The sequence below is a fragment of the Colossoma macropomum genome, unplaced genomic scaffold, assembly GCF_904425465.1.
Source record: "Colossoma macropomum unplaced genomic scaffold, Colossoma_macropomum, whole genome shotgun sequence".
NCBI lineage: Eukaryota > Metazoa > Chordata > Actinopteri > Characiformes > Serrasalmidae > Colossoma > Colossoma macropomum.
This window is the reverse complement of record NW_023494788.1, coordinates 19101416-19115976: the sequence shown is the minus strand read 5'-3', so window position 1 is coordinate 19115976 and position 14561 is coordinate 19101416. Positions and strand designations below refer to the sequence as shown.

At 37.8% G+C, this 14561-nt stretch overlaps 1 protein-coding gene and 3 non-coding genes across 7 annotated transcripts in view; 1 reads left to right on the top strand and 3 right to left on the bottom strand.

Moving 5' to 3' along the window:
• The window catches only part of zgc:154054 (uncharacterized protein LOC777616 homolog), a 40179-nt gene that overhangs the window by 9504 nt on the left and 16114 nt on the right, over positions 1-14561 (top strand). For all 4 annotated transcript variants that reach the window (XM_036568755.1, XM_036568754.1, XM_036568758.1 and 1 more), the window contains 8 exons: positions 3431-3564; positions 6344-6390; positions 8932-9045; positions 9173-9248; positions 9851-9965; positions 11264-11394; positions 13716-13823; positions 13978-14171. In XM_036568755.1, the coding sequence (XP_036424648.1) occupies positions 3431-3564; positions 6344-6390; positions 8932-9045; positions 9173-9248; positions 9851-9965; positions 11264-11394; positions 13716-13823; positions 13978-14171 (919 nt within the window). The remainder of the gene's footprint in view (positions 1-3430; positions 3565-6343; positions 6391-8931; positions 9046-9172; positions 9249-9850; positions 9966-11263; positions 11395-13715; positions 13824-13977; positions 14172-14561) is intronic.
• trnal-uaa lies at positions 12-94 on the bottom strand. The gene has a single exon. It is a non-coding gene; the product is annotated as a tRNA-Leu (tRNA).
• Positions 276-358, bottom strand: trnal-uaa. Its single transcript has one exon. It is a non-coding gene; the product is annotated as a tRNA-Leu (tRNA).
• trnal-uaa lies at positions 1777-1859 on the bottom strand. Its single transcript has one exon. It is a non-coding gene; the product is annotated as a tRNA-Leu (tRNA).

Below are 14561 nucleotides of genomic sequence, written 5' to 3'. Positions count from 1 at the left end.
AGCAAAGTGACTACCAGGAGTGGGGTTTGAACCCACATGGGCACTTGCCTATTGGATCTTAAGTCCAACACCTTAACCACTCAGCCATCCTGGTTTGTGGGTATTAATTTTAGCAATCAAATTGGTGCTTCTTTGATAGGAGCTTGGCCTCAAATTAGGTGTCACTTTGTATATGTAGTACCACCACACTAAAACCAGCAGTTCATTTTCAGTCATCGTGTGGAACATGTTCCCTTAAGAAAGGATTAAACGCATTGGTCAGAGGCCAGCCAAAGTACCAGGAGTGGGGTTCGAACCCACGAGAGCATGTGCTCATTGGATCTTAAGTCCGACGCCTTAACCACTCGGCCATCCTGGTGTCAGGCATGTTGTTTATTCAGTTAAATTTGCATATAACGACTGAAGGGGTGTAGCTTATCTCCAGTGATCAAATTTGAATCTTTTTGATATGGAATATTTTCTTAAGAATACATTTCTTAAACTTAGGAGTAATAGTTCTTTGGCTTTTATGGTTTTTGACTCTTGTGACATGTTCCTTGAGAATGACGCTGTGATATGAGATCAGGACCTTTTTGTCCATATCTCTATTCTATCCCTCCAGTCACGGTGATGGTCTGTGGTACAGGAGTTGGAACTGGGTATGTTCATCATCGTAAACTGGGTGAAAGATGACCATTCGTGAACCTTCATGGCCTTGGGCCTGACTGAGAGCGACTCTTGCTGATGCACGTTTGAGACACTGTCTTTGTTGACTGAATCTCACCAATGACACAGTGTTTGGTTATGTTTCAGAAACAGTGCAAGTGTGCGTTATAGCAGTTTTGATTTGTAATGATGAGTCAGCTGTTGTATATGTAACTCGTCTATTTTACATGTAATTTCCATAAATCCATAACTGCTTTGACCACGTCTGTGTTAGACGGGGGCGAGAGCACCCACAGGTGCAGGTGCAGACAATCTACATATAGTTCTCATCTCCTGTCACAGTGTTCTTCTCAAGGAACATGCCACAAAACTCACAGAGACATAAAACCCAAAGAACTACATTCCTAAGTGTAAGAAATATATTTGTAAGAAAAATATTCCAATTAAAAAAAAAGTATTTGATTGTGGTAGATAATATACAAGTCTTCATTTTCAGCCAGTGTGTTCAAAAACATGTTCCCTTATTTGGTTCTTAACCTTGTTTAACCTCATGCAGTCTTATAATAAGATTTGCCATCGGAATATGGTGGGAGTTTAGTTTACCAAGCACTAGCTTAATTGGAGGTTTATGGGGCAGTCTCCTTCTGTGCTGACTTACATCACAATCATGAGGCAACAACAGAATGGTCTGTCTGAGATTGTTGACAACCGTAAGCCCTTTATTCTGAGCTCCACCTTCACAAGGTGTTAATTTGGTTGAGAAATTTCACTCTCAGTTCACACCTTAAAAAGTCTACCACCCAAATTTAGCCCAAAACAGTTGAGCGTTGGTCCATTGGATCAGCATTTGGTAGGGGTGCCTTGGATTTACCTCAACTCTTGAGTTAAAGCAAAGTGACCACCACAAGTTTGGACCCATGCGGGCACTTACCTTTTGGAGCTTAGTCCAATGCCTCAACTGCTCAGCCACCCTGGTGTGTAGTTGTTGATTTCATCAGTTAAGTTGGTGCTTCATTGATAGGATCTTGGCCTCAAGTTAGGAGTAAGGTTATATGTGTATATATTTTAGTCCTTGAGTTGAACATGCTCCCTCATTTGTTTCTTAAACTCAGTGTTCAGAGGTCACTAAAGTACCAGGAGTGGGGATCGAACCCACGTGAGCATGTGCTCATTGGATCTTAAGTCCAACGCCTTAACCACTCGGCCATCCTGGTATTAGTACCTTTTGGATAAGCGCAAGCCCTCTACTCTGTGCTCTGCCTTCACGAGGCGTTAGATTGGTTTATAAATTTATCTCTCAGTTTGTTCACACCCTAAAAAAGTCTACATTCCCACCCAAAAAAGGCTGAGCGTTAGTCAACTGGAGAAGCATTTTACTCATTGGCTCTTAAGTTGAACTCCTTAACTGCTCAGCCTTCCTAGTTAAGCCTTTCATTTTTAAAAAGGTCAGTACTGAAGGTTTCGGTGTCAGAGAAGAAAAGTGGTGCTGTGCCACCTCTGGTCTAAATAAATGTCCTGCTTTCCTTTATTGACATGCATTTGCCTCAACACATCTGATGAAAACATACCCAACTTTAATTCTCTTTGTTGCAATGTAAACAAATGATTGTGGTCATCTTAAATAATCGTGATCTGCTCGAGTAATTGTGATGGGCTTAATCCTGGTACTCTCCCAACAGTGGTGGACAGTAATGAAGTAAATGTAATTAATTACTGTACCTAAGTAGTTTTTTGTGTATCTGTACTTTACTGAAGTATTTCCATTTGGGGTGACTTTTTACTTTCACTCCACTACATTTCAAAGTCAGATATCTTACTTTTTACTCCACTACATTATGCGAAATCTGTCGTTCCTTTTGGCTCATGTGTGCATAAAAACGTAACATGTCAAAATGAAAGAAGCGTGAAGCAAATACACCAATCAGGGCACAGCATGCACTTTGTTTTGAGCTTGTTGTGACCTGTTGGACATGCCGACCCAGTGCAAGCATACAGTTCAATGACAGTGTAAAAGTTTGGGATGGCTATTCTTACATCAATGATGGAAGAAACTCCTGACTCTAACCAAACTTTGTCTAAATAGACCACAATATAGAAATATGTCCACATATGCAGTTGTGACTGGCCTGTTTCTTTTTTCTGAATTTATACAAACACTATTTCATTTTATAGTAAATTAGTTTTGGCTAGTTTATGTTTATGAACAGAGACGTACAGATGCAGTTTAGTAAAGGAAAACTCATTTGTGGACCTGAGTTTAAAGCAAGTCTTTATTAAACTTAAACTTGTTTAAGTTTAATAAATTTTTTTATTTAGTTTTTTTATTTAAACTAAGTTGTAAATAAATCTTAAACCGAAACTTTGCTTGTTTGCAAAAGGTTATTTCAGAGCCACTCAGGTCTACCTAATGGAAATTGTTTGCTATCAGTGTTTTGTGCTGTTGATAGGTTTAATAGACATCAGCATCAGACTAATTAATGACATTCTATTAAAAGATTGGTTTACCAAGAGTAACACTACAGTATTTTCACCTAAAATGAGTTGATAAAGCAAGAGTCTTGTTACGAAAATGATAATAGGACATTAAAGTCATAATTAGTCTTTCACTTTTGATACTTTTGTACTTTTACTCAAGTGGAGGTCTAAAGTAAGGAACCTCTACTGGAGTAATATTTTACCTTGGGTATCTCTACTTTAACTCAAGTACATGGTTTGTGTACTTCGGCCACCACTGTCTCCCGAATGCTAATCTAGTCTGTATGTGTGTGTATGAATGGCTGTTCAGTATCTCTAGTGCTCGGCGTACCCACAGTGCGCAGACAGAAGCAGAGTTACCTGGTGAACACAGTGAGCTCTCTTATCTTTGACCTCACACCAGAACAGAAGAATGACGTCGTCATCGTCGTCTTTGTTGCCGAGGTAAGCCTAAATTTTACATTTTCTTTCTTACATTTCTCCTTTTTCTTATTACATGCAGCTTGTGACTCATCAAAAAGATATTCAAATAAAAGATAATTGCATTGATAAGTGCATTAAAATATATCTACTAAGATTCCACTGAGAAAAATGGTTTCTTTTCTTATAGCATTTCAAGAATGTAACACTTTTGTTTGCAGCACTCTAATACTTGCAGAGTTTAAATACCAGCATAATTATATTTAATAAAGATAAGCCAAAAACAAGCATGTCTTTTCAAATTCCTGGAAAACATTAGGCCTTCCCTAGAAGGCCTAACAGCTCTTGTCTTTACTGCAAATCAAGCCTTTAGCGGCCTACAATATTTATTTCAGATAAATAAAATACAATGAATACAATAAAATATATTTTAATATTGCCAGTGAAACATTTTGACAGTTTTAAACTAGCATGGCACATTGACAAGCTGGAGCTTGTCTCAGTATTGCTAGTTTAACTGGAAATCAGGGCATCTCTGTCATGTTTGAAATACTACGGCATTGATTCTGTAAAGACAACATGAATTTTTTCCCTCCAATCTGATAAAGTTAAAGGAAAAGAAAAGCGCAGATGCCCACGCACATGTAAAAACAGTTTCTGTTTTAACCACCAACTGGGTTTTCAGGCCCAACCCACTTGCACTTCATAGTTTACAGAGGGTGTTTGTTTCTGCAGCATGGGCACTCCTGACACTTTCGTCCAGCTGGGGTCAAAAGGCCTTTTGCATGCACAGCAAAATCCCTAGTGCTGAATTAAATCTTATAGTGTTCTCTTCTGTCTGGCTACAAGTAAATGAGTTTAAATTAATGTTCGTTCAACACTGTAGGTGATAATTAAACACTGGGGGTTTACTGCAGAAGAATAACAGGCTAATGTGTCCCAGGAGAATCTTGTTCTTTCAGTATAAGTTTGTGCAGTGATGGTGTGAAACATCCGCCTGCATTACGCTCAAGGCCTATGAAAGTTGTCCGTTAGAGGCGGCAAAAATGATCCCCTGAAAGATTCGGCATCGATGCGCTAAATGTCATAATTGGACTTAAGCTAGTAAATGTTTTTTGAGACTTCAGTGTAGATGCAAACATTACAGATGCGGTCATATGCGAAGGTTTTGTTGATTTTCTAAATGAAAATTTCTACACAGAATAAACTAAAATGTGGTGTTTTTCTGCACAATTTCTATCTATTTGCTGAGATTAAGATATTGGAAAAAAATAAAACAAAAAAATGTATAAAATAAAACATACAATATAAATAATGTTCCATAACCTTTGCACAGGCTACTATTTATTTATTTAGGTTTTATTTTGTTTTCCATGAAATTAAATTCAACAAACAAACAGTAACCGTGCATTGAAATGTACTGGAGTGTGTTCTCTATACAGGACGTGCAACTTATTTTCACTTAGAAGCTCAACATCTTACCAGGGGCACCCAAACTTTTGCATACAACTGTTCTCACCTTGTCTTTGACTAACAATAAACTAAATATCTATTACATGTGACTGAATTTTAAGATGAATTGAGCAAATGCTATTAAATCTAACACTAAACCTGAAAGTCTAAGCTTAACTCCTAAAACTTGAATGTAATCCTAAACCTAATTCTGAACCTAATCCTAACTTTAACTTTTACCTAAAACCTAAACCTAATCCTAACTTTAACTTTCACCTAAAACCTAAACTTAATCTTAAAACTGACCTTGACTGTAACACTGAAAAGAAAGATATAATAAAACAAACAATTTAATTTTGGAAGTTTGGAATCACTCCTCATATTAGTAATTGCAATAATGAGATATTTGGAAACATTAAAAAGTTAGAAATGACAAATAATATACTTAAATGATTATTATCTACAATAATTTGTTGATTAGTCATTTGATCAGATTTGATCACCATGTTTTAAATACTAGGCATTCTGGAAATTAAGTTTATTTTAATTTTATTCTCAATGGGCCTCGTTCACCAATATCTTTCTAAGTTTTGTATTAAATGTGTTCTTAAAAAAAGGTCCTAAAAAAAAGTCTGCATCAGATTCATGACGTGTTCTTAAACCGCAGAACTATTCACACCTTTGTGCTCTTGAGTGTGTGTAGATCCTGTTCCCACCTAAGAACAAATCACAAATAAGAAAACACTGGTGAATGCCAGAATCTTTGTGAAAACATTGTCCTCGGAGGTCGACTGATCACATTTGTCTGGTTTTGTGTATCAAAAATGGTAATAACTATTTTTTCATCCCTTAGAATTAAACTATTTTTGATACAGAGCCTTTAAGACTGGTGCATGTAAATGAGTTCTGTTCTCCTCACTTCCTATAATTTCAGCCTGAGTAAGCGCAGCTAAACTGCTGTAGGTTGAATAGGTGGATATACTAAATGTAAATGTTTTGGTCTTTTTGGCATCACAGATATGGTGCCGGCTAATACATGAAACTCATATTTAAAGAAAGTGAGGAAAATTCAGTTTTACTCAATATGGGCCCTTTAACTGGGCCAAAGTTTTTATGGCATCGCTCCATCGACACCTTTATTTTTATGTCAAGTTGCATGTTTTAGCAAGTGTTTTAATGCAGTGGATCTATTTTTTCATTGCCTCCGAGATCTCGCATGTGAAAAGCTATGATCCCTCCGTCCCTTTAGCTGAATATTTCCTATCTACTAATGTTTTCCTCTTTCTTTCTTTATTCCTTTCCTGTTTTTGTATCTCTCAGTCACAGGCCTCTTTTCTTTTCCCCTTCACAGACTGACGATGTGTTTGTGAGCAGCGTGGCAGAGAGCATTCAAAAGAGGTGAGTGATGGTTTCTCTTTTAAAATTATTTTTAATGTTTTTAATATCGAAGCATATTCGCATTACTCACATATCAGTTTCACAGTATGTTGCTGGATGATTAACAGCAATTTGTGAAAGTTTCACAATAATAATAACTGATTAATAAATGTAGATGGTGATTAATAGTGATCCCATTGGATATTACAGTGATTTTCTGTGTAATGAACAATGTTTTACAGGTGACCTCCACCATTTCTGCATGATTAAATGGTTAACATGTCAACAAAATCAGTCAGAGTGCTTTGTTGTAAAATGCTCTGCTCTGGATAAACTTGCAATGTCACACTTGTTCACAGTGGTGGTGGTAGGAGCCAGACGTCTGAGGGATTTAACACCTCTGAAAGCTTCTTCACAGAAAGTGGAAGACATGAAATGCTTTTGAATACTCTGCCTGATGTCTCAGACTTTGTTGTACAGTTTTTTTGATAAAGTTTTAGTCCAAAATGTATTTTGATCAGTTTATTTTAATCAATTCATGAAGGATGCATGAAGGATGTTTAAGGCAAAATAGTCCCATCACCAATCATCAGCGTTACATATACAAACTCAGAAGACACATGTAGCTTCACTGGTGGTTTTGGATAGTAAATAAAATGGCTATATTTGCATTGTCAAATTCAAGACTCTTGGTTCATATCACCACCACTGTAAAGAAGTCTGAGTCAGGAAGTTTCTCTGCAAATGAACCATTTCACATCAAACCAATCTCAATAACTTTGTTTATATATTAACCACTGAATTATACAGAAATGTTAAAAAATCGGTGGAATGTCCCTTCACATCTGAGTACTAGTCTTTCATTTATGGCCTACTTGGTAACTGTGCTTGCGGGTTTGCTGTTTTGCTGCCAAATGCAGTGAGCAAGGCTGTTCGACTCATGGCAAAGCTGAAGTCAGAAGGAAGTAAGCTGAGAGGGAAATCATGAGACAAACAGCCATGACATCAAATAGTACAAACACCACACTGAACTACAGGATGTGTGTGTGGTAATGACTGTTAGTGTAATGAATCAAAATGTCAGTATCTTCAAAGCTAAAACATAATAAACAATATAATCTTCTCAATGACTTTGTAGTCTGAGGCTCATGAAATTGTACATGCTAATTTGACTCTAAATGTGCCAGTGATATAAAGAGTAGAGAAGCACAATGAGCTAAAATGACAGGCGTACATTTTTTAGTTTTTGTAAATATTAAGGGACTTACATCATAAAAAAACAAATCTCCCTTTTTTAAAATTAATGCTTGATGCAAAACGTACACAGTGTTTTATTTTCAAAACGTACCGTTCACTCCACACTAAATACATGCAAACAAGCACCAAAAAATTTAGGCAGATGGTTTGTGATGTTACGAAAACCGACACATTTACATATATCCACATATTCAGCCTACAGCTGTTTAACAGTTTAGCTCCACCCATTCACGCTGAAGTGATGAGGAGTGTTTCAGTCCAGAATGCTTTTTATATATATATATATATATACATAATATATAAAACCAAACAAATGGAATAAGTGGACCTAGTAAAATAAAAGGGAAGTGTGGCATATGGGCCCTTTGACCTGTCCATGGAAGTTTTGCACTTTATCTTAGAGAAGAAGTTTTGGAATTTTCTCTTTGAAAAAAGGAGCGAGAACCTGACGAAGGGACCTGACACACTGCAGAAACAGCAGGCTTATCAAATGTCGGTAGGGATAAATCTGTTATGAGGAACAGACACTAATCCTTTGTGTACTAACAACCATTGTCCTGGAGAGCGTCATGGTGTCAGAGAGTTTGTATGAGTGAGGCAGTAGAGACGGGGCAGATAGCAGAGCAGACAGTTACAAACTTTGTGTGTCTGTCTTCTGCTCTTCCTCTGACTTTTTTCTTGCTCAGTGTTTATTTAACCATAAAGTCTTTGTACTTACAAGCCTTTAGAGCTGCATTTCACTGTTGTCGGAAGAAACCTTGTATCTCCAAAATGGTTACTTTACAGGAGAAGGAAAAAACCTACTTTACTTTAAATGTAAGTCAATGGAAACAGACTTTTTTCCAAGTCTTTTTGGGTCGTTTCTTTTAGTCCATTCATCATAAAATTTAAATACCATGTAAGGGGGAACAGGTATTTTCAAATTATGTCAAAAATTGAAAAACGTCAAAAATAGAGATGCAAGGTTTTCTTCCGAAAGCAGCGATTTATGCCTGTATGTTTAATTGATGTTGATATACACGTTTATACACCAATGCATATACAACTATTAACAAATCTGATTGTTACAGTGTATAGTTACTCAGTTCTTCCACTGGATGTTTCATATTTGTTTCATTTATGCAATTTTACTTATTTTCCTACTGCACATTATTTTTATGGTTGTTTAGTGTATTTTATTATATATCTTGTTTTGTTCTTTACTGTACTTTGTTCTGCTGTAATAGACGACTTTCCCTCTGTGATTAATAAAGTGATCTATCTATCTATCTATCTATCTATCTATCTATATCTGTGCCTGTATAGTTTCCCCGATGATGTGAAGTCGGGCCTGATTGAAGTCATCTCCCCCTCCCCCTACTACTACCCAGACTTCACCAACCTGAAGGAAACCTTCGGCGACACGAAAGAGAGAGTCAAGTGAGCTTTTCTCACTTCTTTTTGCACAAGTGCCAACGTTTGCTTTGTGTTTGCTTATGAGAAAGTTGTGTTTGCCAGAAATGTGTACTTAAAATAAAAATGTGTACTTACCTTCTTATGATTCCAGATGGAGGACCAAGCAAAACCTGGACTACAGTTTCCTTATGCTGTATGCTCAACATAAGGGCACGTATTACGTTCAGGTAAGAACCTAACCCTTTGTTGGGTTTATGTTATTCTGAGCAATCAATACCGAAACCTGTATAAGCTGTGTGTGTGCACAGTTGAACACCTGTGTCAGCAGGTGCACCTGAAAGCAGCTGAAATCACTAAAAGGGGTGTCTGGGTATCTTTGGACATATCATGCATCTGTGTGATTTCCCACACTTGGCCTAGATTGAAAGATCATAGCCTGGATATTCACGTCAGCGTTAAGCCAAAGTACACACAGAGTGGAAATAACAACTCATCACACGGCCGTGTGAATTAGCAGGTTGTGTTACTCCATTAGACTGCAGTTGATTGGAAGGACTGCTATTACTGAGGGTTAAGCTAATTTCAGGAGACTCGTTGTTCTCGCAACGATTAATACTGTCACACTGTAAAACTGCACGTTTCAGATTCATACTGGATTAAAATCCCCACAAGTAACACTAATCCAGTTCCAATGTAGTTTATTATGCAGGTTATGTAGTTTTGTGCATTTAAGTTGAAGTTTAGATCCACATACAGGCTCTTATGGTTTTTAACTAGCTCTGCAGTTTATTTGTCACGTTTACTGTGTTTGTGTTTGTATTTGTTTCAGCTGGAGGATGATATTGTGGCAAAGTCAGGATACTCTGAAACTATAAAGGGCTACGTCCAACAGGTGATCACAGAGCGGTGGCTCTACCTGGAGTTTTCACAACTGGGATTTATTGGTAGGTCTTCTCTTCTCTTCTCTTCTCTTCTCTTCTCTTCTCTTCTCTTATTTTCTCTTTTCTTTTCTTCCTTTCTCTTCTCTTCATTCATTTTCATCTTTTCACTTCATTTCTTTTCTCTCATCTTTTTCTCCTTTTTCCTTTCTCTTCTCTTCTCTCCTCCCCTCTCCTCTTCTCTTCTCTTTTCTTTTAATCTGTTTTTTTCTTTTCCACCTTCTCTTCCCTTTTATATTTCTTCCCTTCTGTTCTGTTCTCTTCATTTCTGCCTTCTCTCAGCTTCTCTTCTCTTTCATTTTCATCTTTTTCTTTTCTTTTCTTTTCTCTTATCCTCTCTCCTCGTTTCCTTTTTCCTCTCTTCTCCTCTGTCTTCTGTCATCTGTTCTCTTCTCTTCTGCTCTCTTCTGTCTTCAGTTCTGTTCTCTTTTCTTGTTGCTTCTCTTCTCTTTCATTTTCATCTTTTCTCTTCATTTCTCTAATCCTCTCTCCTCTTTCATTTCTTCTCTCTTCTGTCCTCTGTTCTCTTCACTTTTCTTCTCACTTCTTTCTCTCATCTTCTCTCTTCTTTCTTTTCTCTTTTCTTTTCTGTCTTTCTCTTTCCTTCACATCTGTTTTTTTTCTCTCTTCTCTTTTCTTCCTGCCCTCTCTTCACCTCTCTTCTCCTCACTGCATCCAGTCTTCACAACTTCAGACACTTCACTGATAAAACTCCACAAAGCTATGTGCAGACAGTAGTCTTATCAATCTCATCAGATCACAACTCTCCAGGCTTTTTGTAAGCAAGACACAGTCATGATTAAAAGTATGTCTCTCTTTGGCTGCTGGTCATTATATCCGTCGTTATGGTATTAGAGGTGTGTTTGGGTCTGAGTAAAACCTGGAACAGAACGCCTTTGTCTCTGTAGCTCTCGGGTGTCCTGGAACTTTCAGATTATAGATGAAGTAGCGTCAACAGTCACAATAGCACTCAGTTCCATTCCACCCAGTTTTCACAAAGCAGGGGTGTTAAACAGCAAACCAGAGTAAGCCGACACCTCAGACGAAATCTTCTGTTATTTACTCGCAAAGAAGACCCTATGCAAAGGAACAGATCGCTCACCCACCCACGCATTCACTCTCACTTACACCCAGTGATACTCAAATTAGAGCAGCAGACTTCCTGTAATGAATAGAAAATAGACAAACCCGGCTGATACGTGTGATCCAGGCTTTGCAAAGAGCTGTAACTGTCTCATGGTTCTTTTTCCCTCATATTATCATCTGTTGATGTTTGTGTTTTGTTTTGTTTTTCTTTTTTTCAGGTAAGCTTTTCCGAGCTTCAGATTTACCCAGGATTGTGGAGTTTATTCTGATGTTCCACAAAGACAAGCCCATTGACTGGCTGCTGGATCACATCCTCTGGGTCAAAGTGTGTAACCCAGAGAGGGATGCTGTAAGATGATATTCTTACTAGGTTCTACTTCTAGTTCTGATACCAAAAGGAATAAATGGGAGATCATTAGTTTCAACAGCATTTAGTCAGATAAACAAAACCAGATGTCTTGATCTATGTTTACTTCTAAACTTCTAAACTTTCCAGTTTGACGTCCAGTAAAGTTCTATTCTATTCTATAATATTCTATTTAAAAGACCCCCCACAATCATCTTTATAGCATTATTTTAATGGCCCATGACTTAACAACTTCCCATTTCCCCATCATTAAGTACAAGTTATTCATTTTTCAACATCAGGAAAAAAGCAGATTTAACTGCTTCTTAGCAAACATTAACAGAAAATAACCAGAAGCCTCAGCAACAATGTTTCAGTATTCAGTGTGTCCACTCTGCCTTTAATACAGCTTCCATTCTCTTTAGCATACTTGCTTTCGGTTTGTCAAAGAAATCTGCAGAGATAGTTTTCCACACCTCCAAAGTTCAGTCTTAGAAGTTGGTTTCATTTCCTGCTTCTCCCGATCCAAGTAATCCCAAACACATTCGTTGATGTTGAGGTCTGGACTCAGGGGTGGTCAGTCTGTTGTTCCAGCACCTGCAGGTTCTTTGATTGATTTGCAGATGTTCTCTGTCTCCTTTTCTCAGTGAGGGCCTCTTGTCAGCTACACATCCTTTCAGACCCATAGTGCTGAGTTGTCTTCTCACAGTGGAAGGATGGACAGAAATGGACAGTGGAATTTATCAGATCTGAAGCAGCTTGATTTTCTCCTCTCTCTCTCAAAGTGAGACGGCCGCAAAACAACATAATAAAGCACATTTCAGTGAAAGTTGTGGTTGTAGTATATCGTCATTGCTAACGTAGTAAAGAACAGAATTGTGAATGTCACACGAACTTTACCATCTGAGAGTTTGTGGCCGCTTAGCTGAGCCCTTTGCTTTCTTTTCTGGAAGCCATTTCACCTGAGGCGGTTTCACACGATTGTTTCGTCTGATGAACTGAGTGTGTTTTTATCGTGTGGTTTTCCTGAGGCTAAAGAAGTTTTTCAGTCTGAAACCCGACGCTGTGGTGTGGCAATGACCTAAAATGTATGGAACATCATCACAGCATGGTATGCAGCACAGAGCGCGTTTGACCAGCGCAGCTGCATTTCTAGCATGTTAGGTACATGTGGCATGAATGTAAGGATGTCACCCACTGTTTGAAAGTATAGTTATGTTTTCATGTTCAAATACTGCTGTGTTGTTATGGTTTGCATGAAATAAAGTCAATAAATTTACTTATTAATAAAGACTTTTTTTAACTGGCGGTAATTGAGCTTTAATCATTGCAGGGGCTGATACTGCAGTTGCTCCATTAACCGTCACCAGGCACAGGCCTACTTTAAACACTGTTTATGTGATGGGGACAGTTTTGATGGTCTACCAGGTCTTGCAGGTGGTTGTTAGGAGTCCCGTTTTCTCTGTGGCTTTTAATATTTTTTCAAAATTCATTTTTAAAACGTGTTTTTTAATTTCCACAATAGCCAGAGGTCTGTGGACCACTGCTGGTCCGCTGGTGGCAAAGCTAGCGGTACACTGGGGTTTTGCTCAGCATTTTCCAGGCGACCCACAGGAGGTTAAGCAGAGTAATAAACAAAATTCCAATTATCCTCACTCAATTTCCACTCACAGTCCAATTTACTTATTTTTCCTTTCTTCCTTTCTTCAGTTATACTTTGTAAATTAGTTTAGTAAATAATTTTAATCTAGCACAGTGTCAGTAACAGCATTTTCTATAAAATCATTTTATGTTATATTATTCTAGTCATTATTTTTTCTCAGTAGTTTGTAATATTTGTCTTAGTTTATTTTCTAAAATAAAAGTCTCTGTGCTTTTAAAATCTGTTTGAGGAGATTAAAACTAGTGCGAGCTTGTATGCAGGACAATAATCTGGGTGGTCTGAGGGTGGACCAGCAGTGGCAAACAGTCAGTGGGATGCCAACCTTATCAAGCCAGCGGACCGATATATGCTCACTATCTGGGTTCTTTTCCTCTCGCTCTCTTATTTTTTATGCAAATGAATTATCTTGAATCTAATCTCCTCATAAGTCTGAATAACTTGTACTTAATGGCCATTACAACTAGAAATTAAACAAATGAAGAGTGGTCTCTGTATGCGTTTTCACTAGGGTCTATAAAAGGATTTAAATAATAATATCTATAATCATATAATACGCTGTTTATAGGTATGACTGAATGCAGTTTAATAAATGGTCGTGGTGAACTGGTAAGTATTGTTTCGTGCTGGAGCCTGTAGGTTTATCAGTTTGATCTGTTCACAGAAACACTGCAGTAACGAGAAGGCCAAACTAAAGCGCACCTTCAAACCCTCTCAGTTTCAGCACGTGGGTCTGCACTCCTCCCTGCCTGGCAAAATACAGAACCTCAAAGTTAGTAAAGTTTTTCTTCTCTTAAACCTATTTTTTGGTCATTTCCTAGTGAGTCATTATCACATATTGTGAAAAAGCTTAGCAAATTACTCAGAGTTTGAATCATGTTTTGGTCATTCCGGTTCTGCGGGTGTGTTTTCTGTGCGTTGTGCAGGACAAAGACTTTGGGAAGCAAATTCTGTTCAAGGCCCACTCCAACCCTGCTGCTGTTTTGAGCACCAGTCTGAAGGATTATCAGGGTCACTCCTTGGACAAGGCTTACCGGGGACAAGACTTCTTCTGGGGTCTCACTCCTACCAAAGGAGATCATGTTCTCATCACCTTCACCCAGCCTCAGACCATCAAAGGGTGAGAGTAGACTCCTGCACTTAAAGCCATGGCTTGGACCAAATCTGATTCACAGAATTTCCCCATTCCATAAATTTAGTTAGTCAGTGAAGACCTGTTTTTATCTCCAGGAAGTTTGCGTCTTAAGTTTCGTTGTGAGGCTATCTATAGAAGTAATAGAAGCTTATAATTTTGTTTAGTATTGTCCAGTTATTAAGTATTTTCCGACAGACTGGACAAAAAACAGGCAAATGTATGTTGTTTAGATTAAAAACAACAGTGGAATTTATCTTGAACTCGGATTTTGGCTCTACTTCTGTCAGTTTTTATGCAGTCATATGCAAAAGTTTGGTCAAATTACATGCTTTACTGATTTTCTAAGTGAAACTAAGGCACAGATTCTCTACAGGT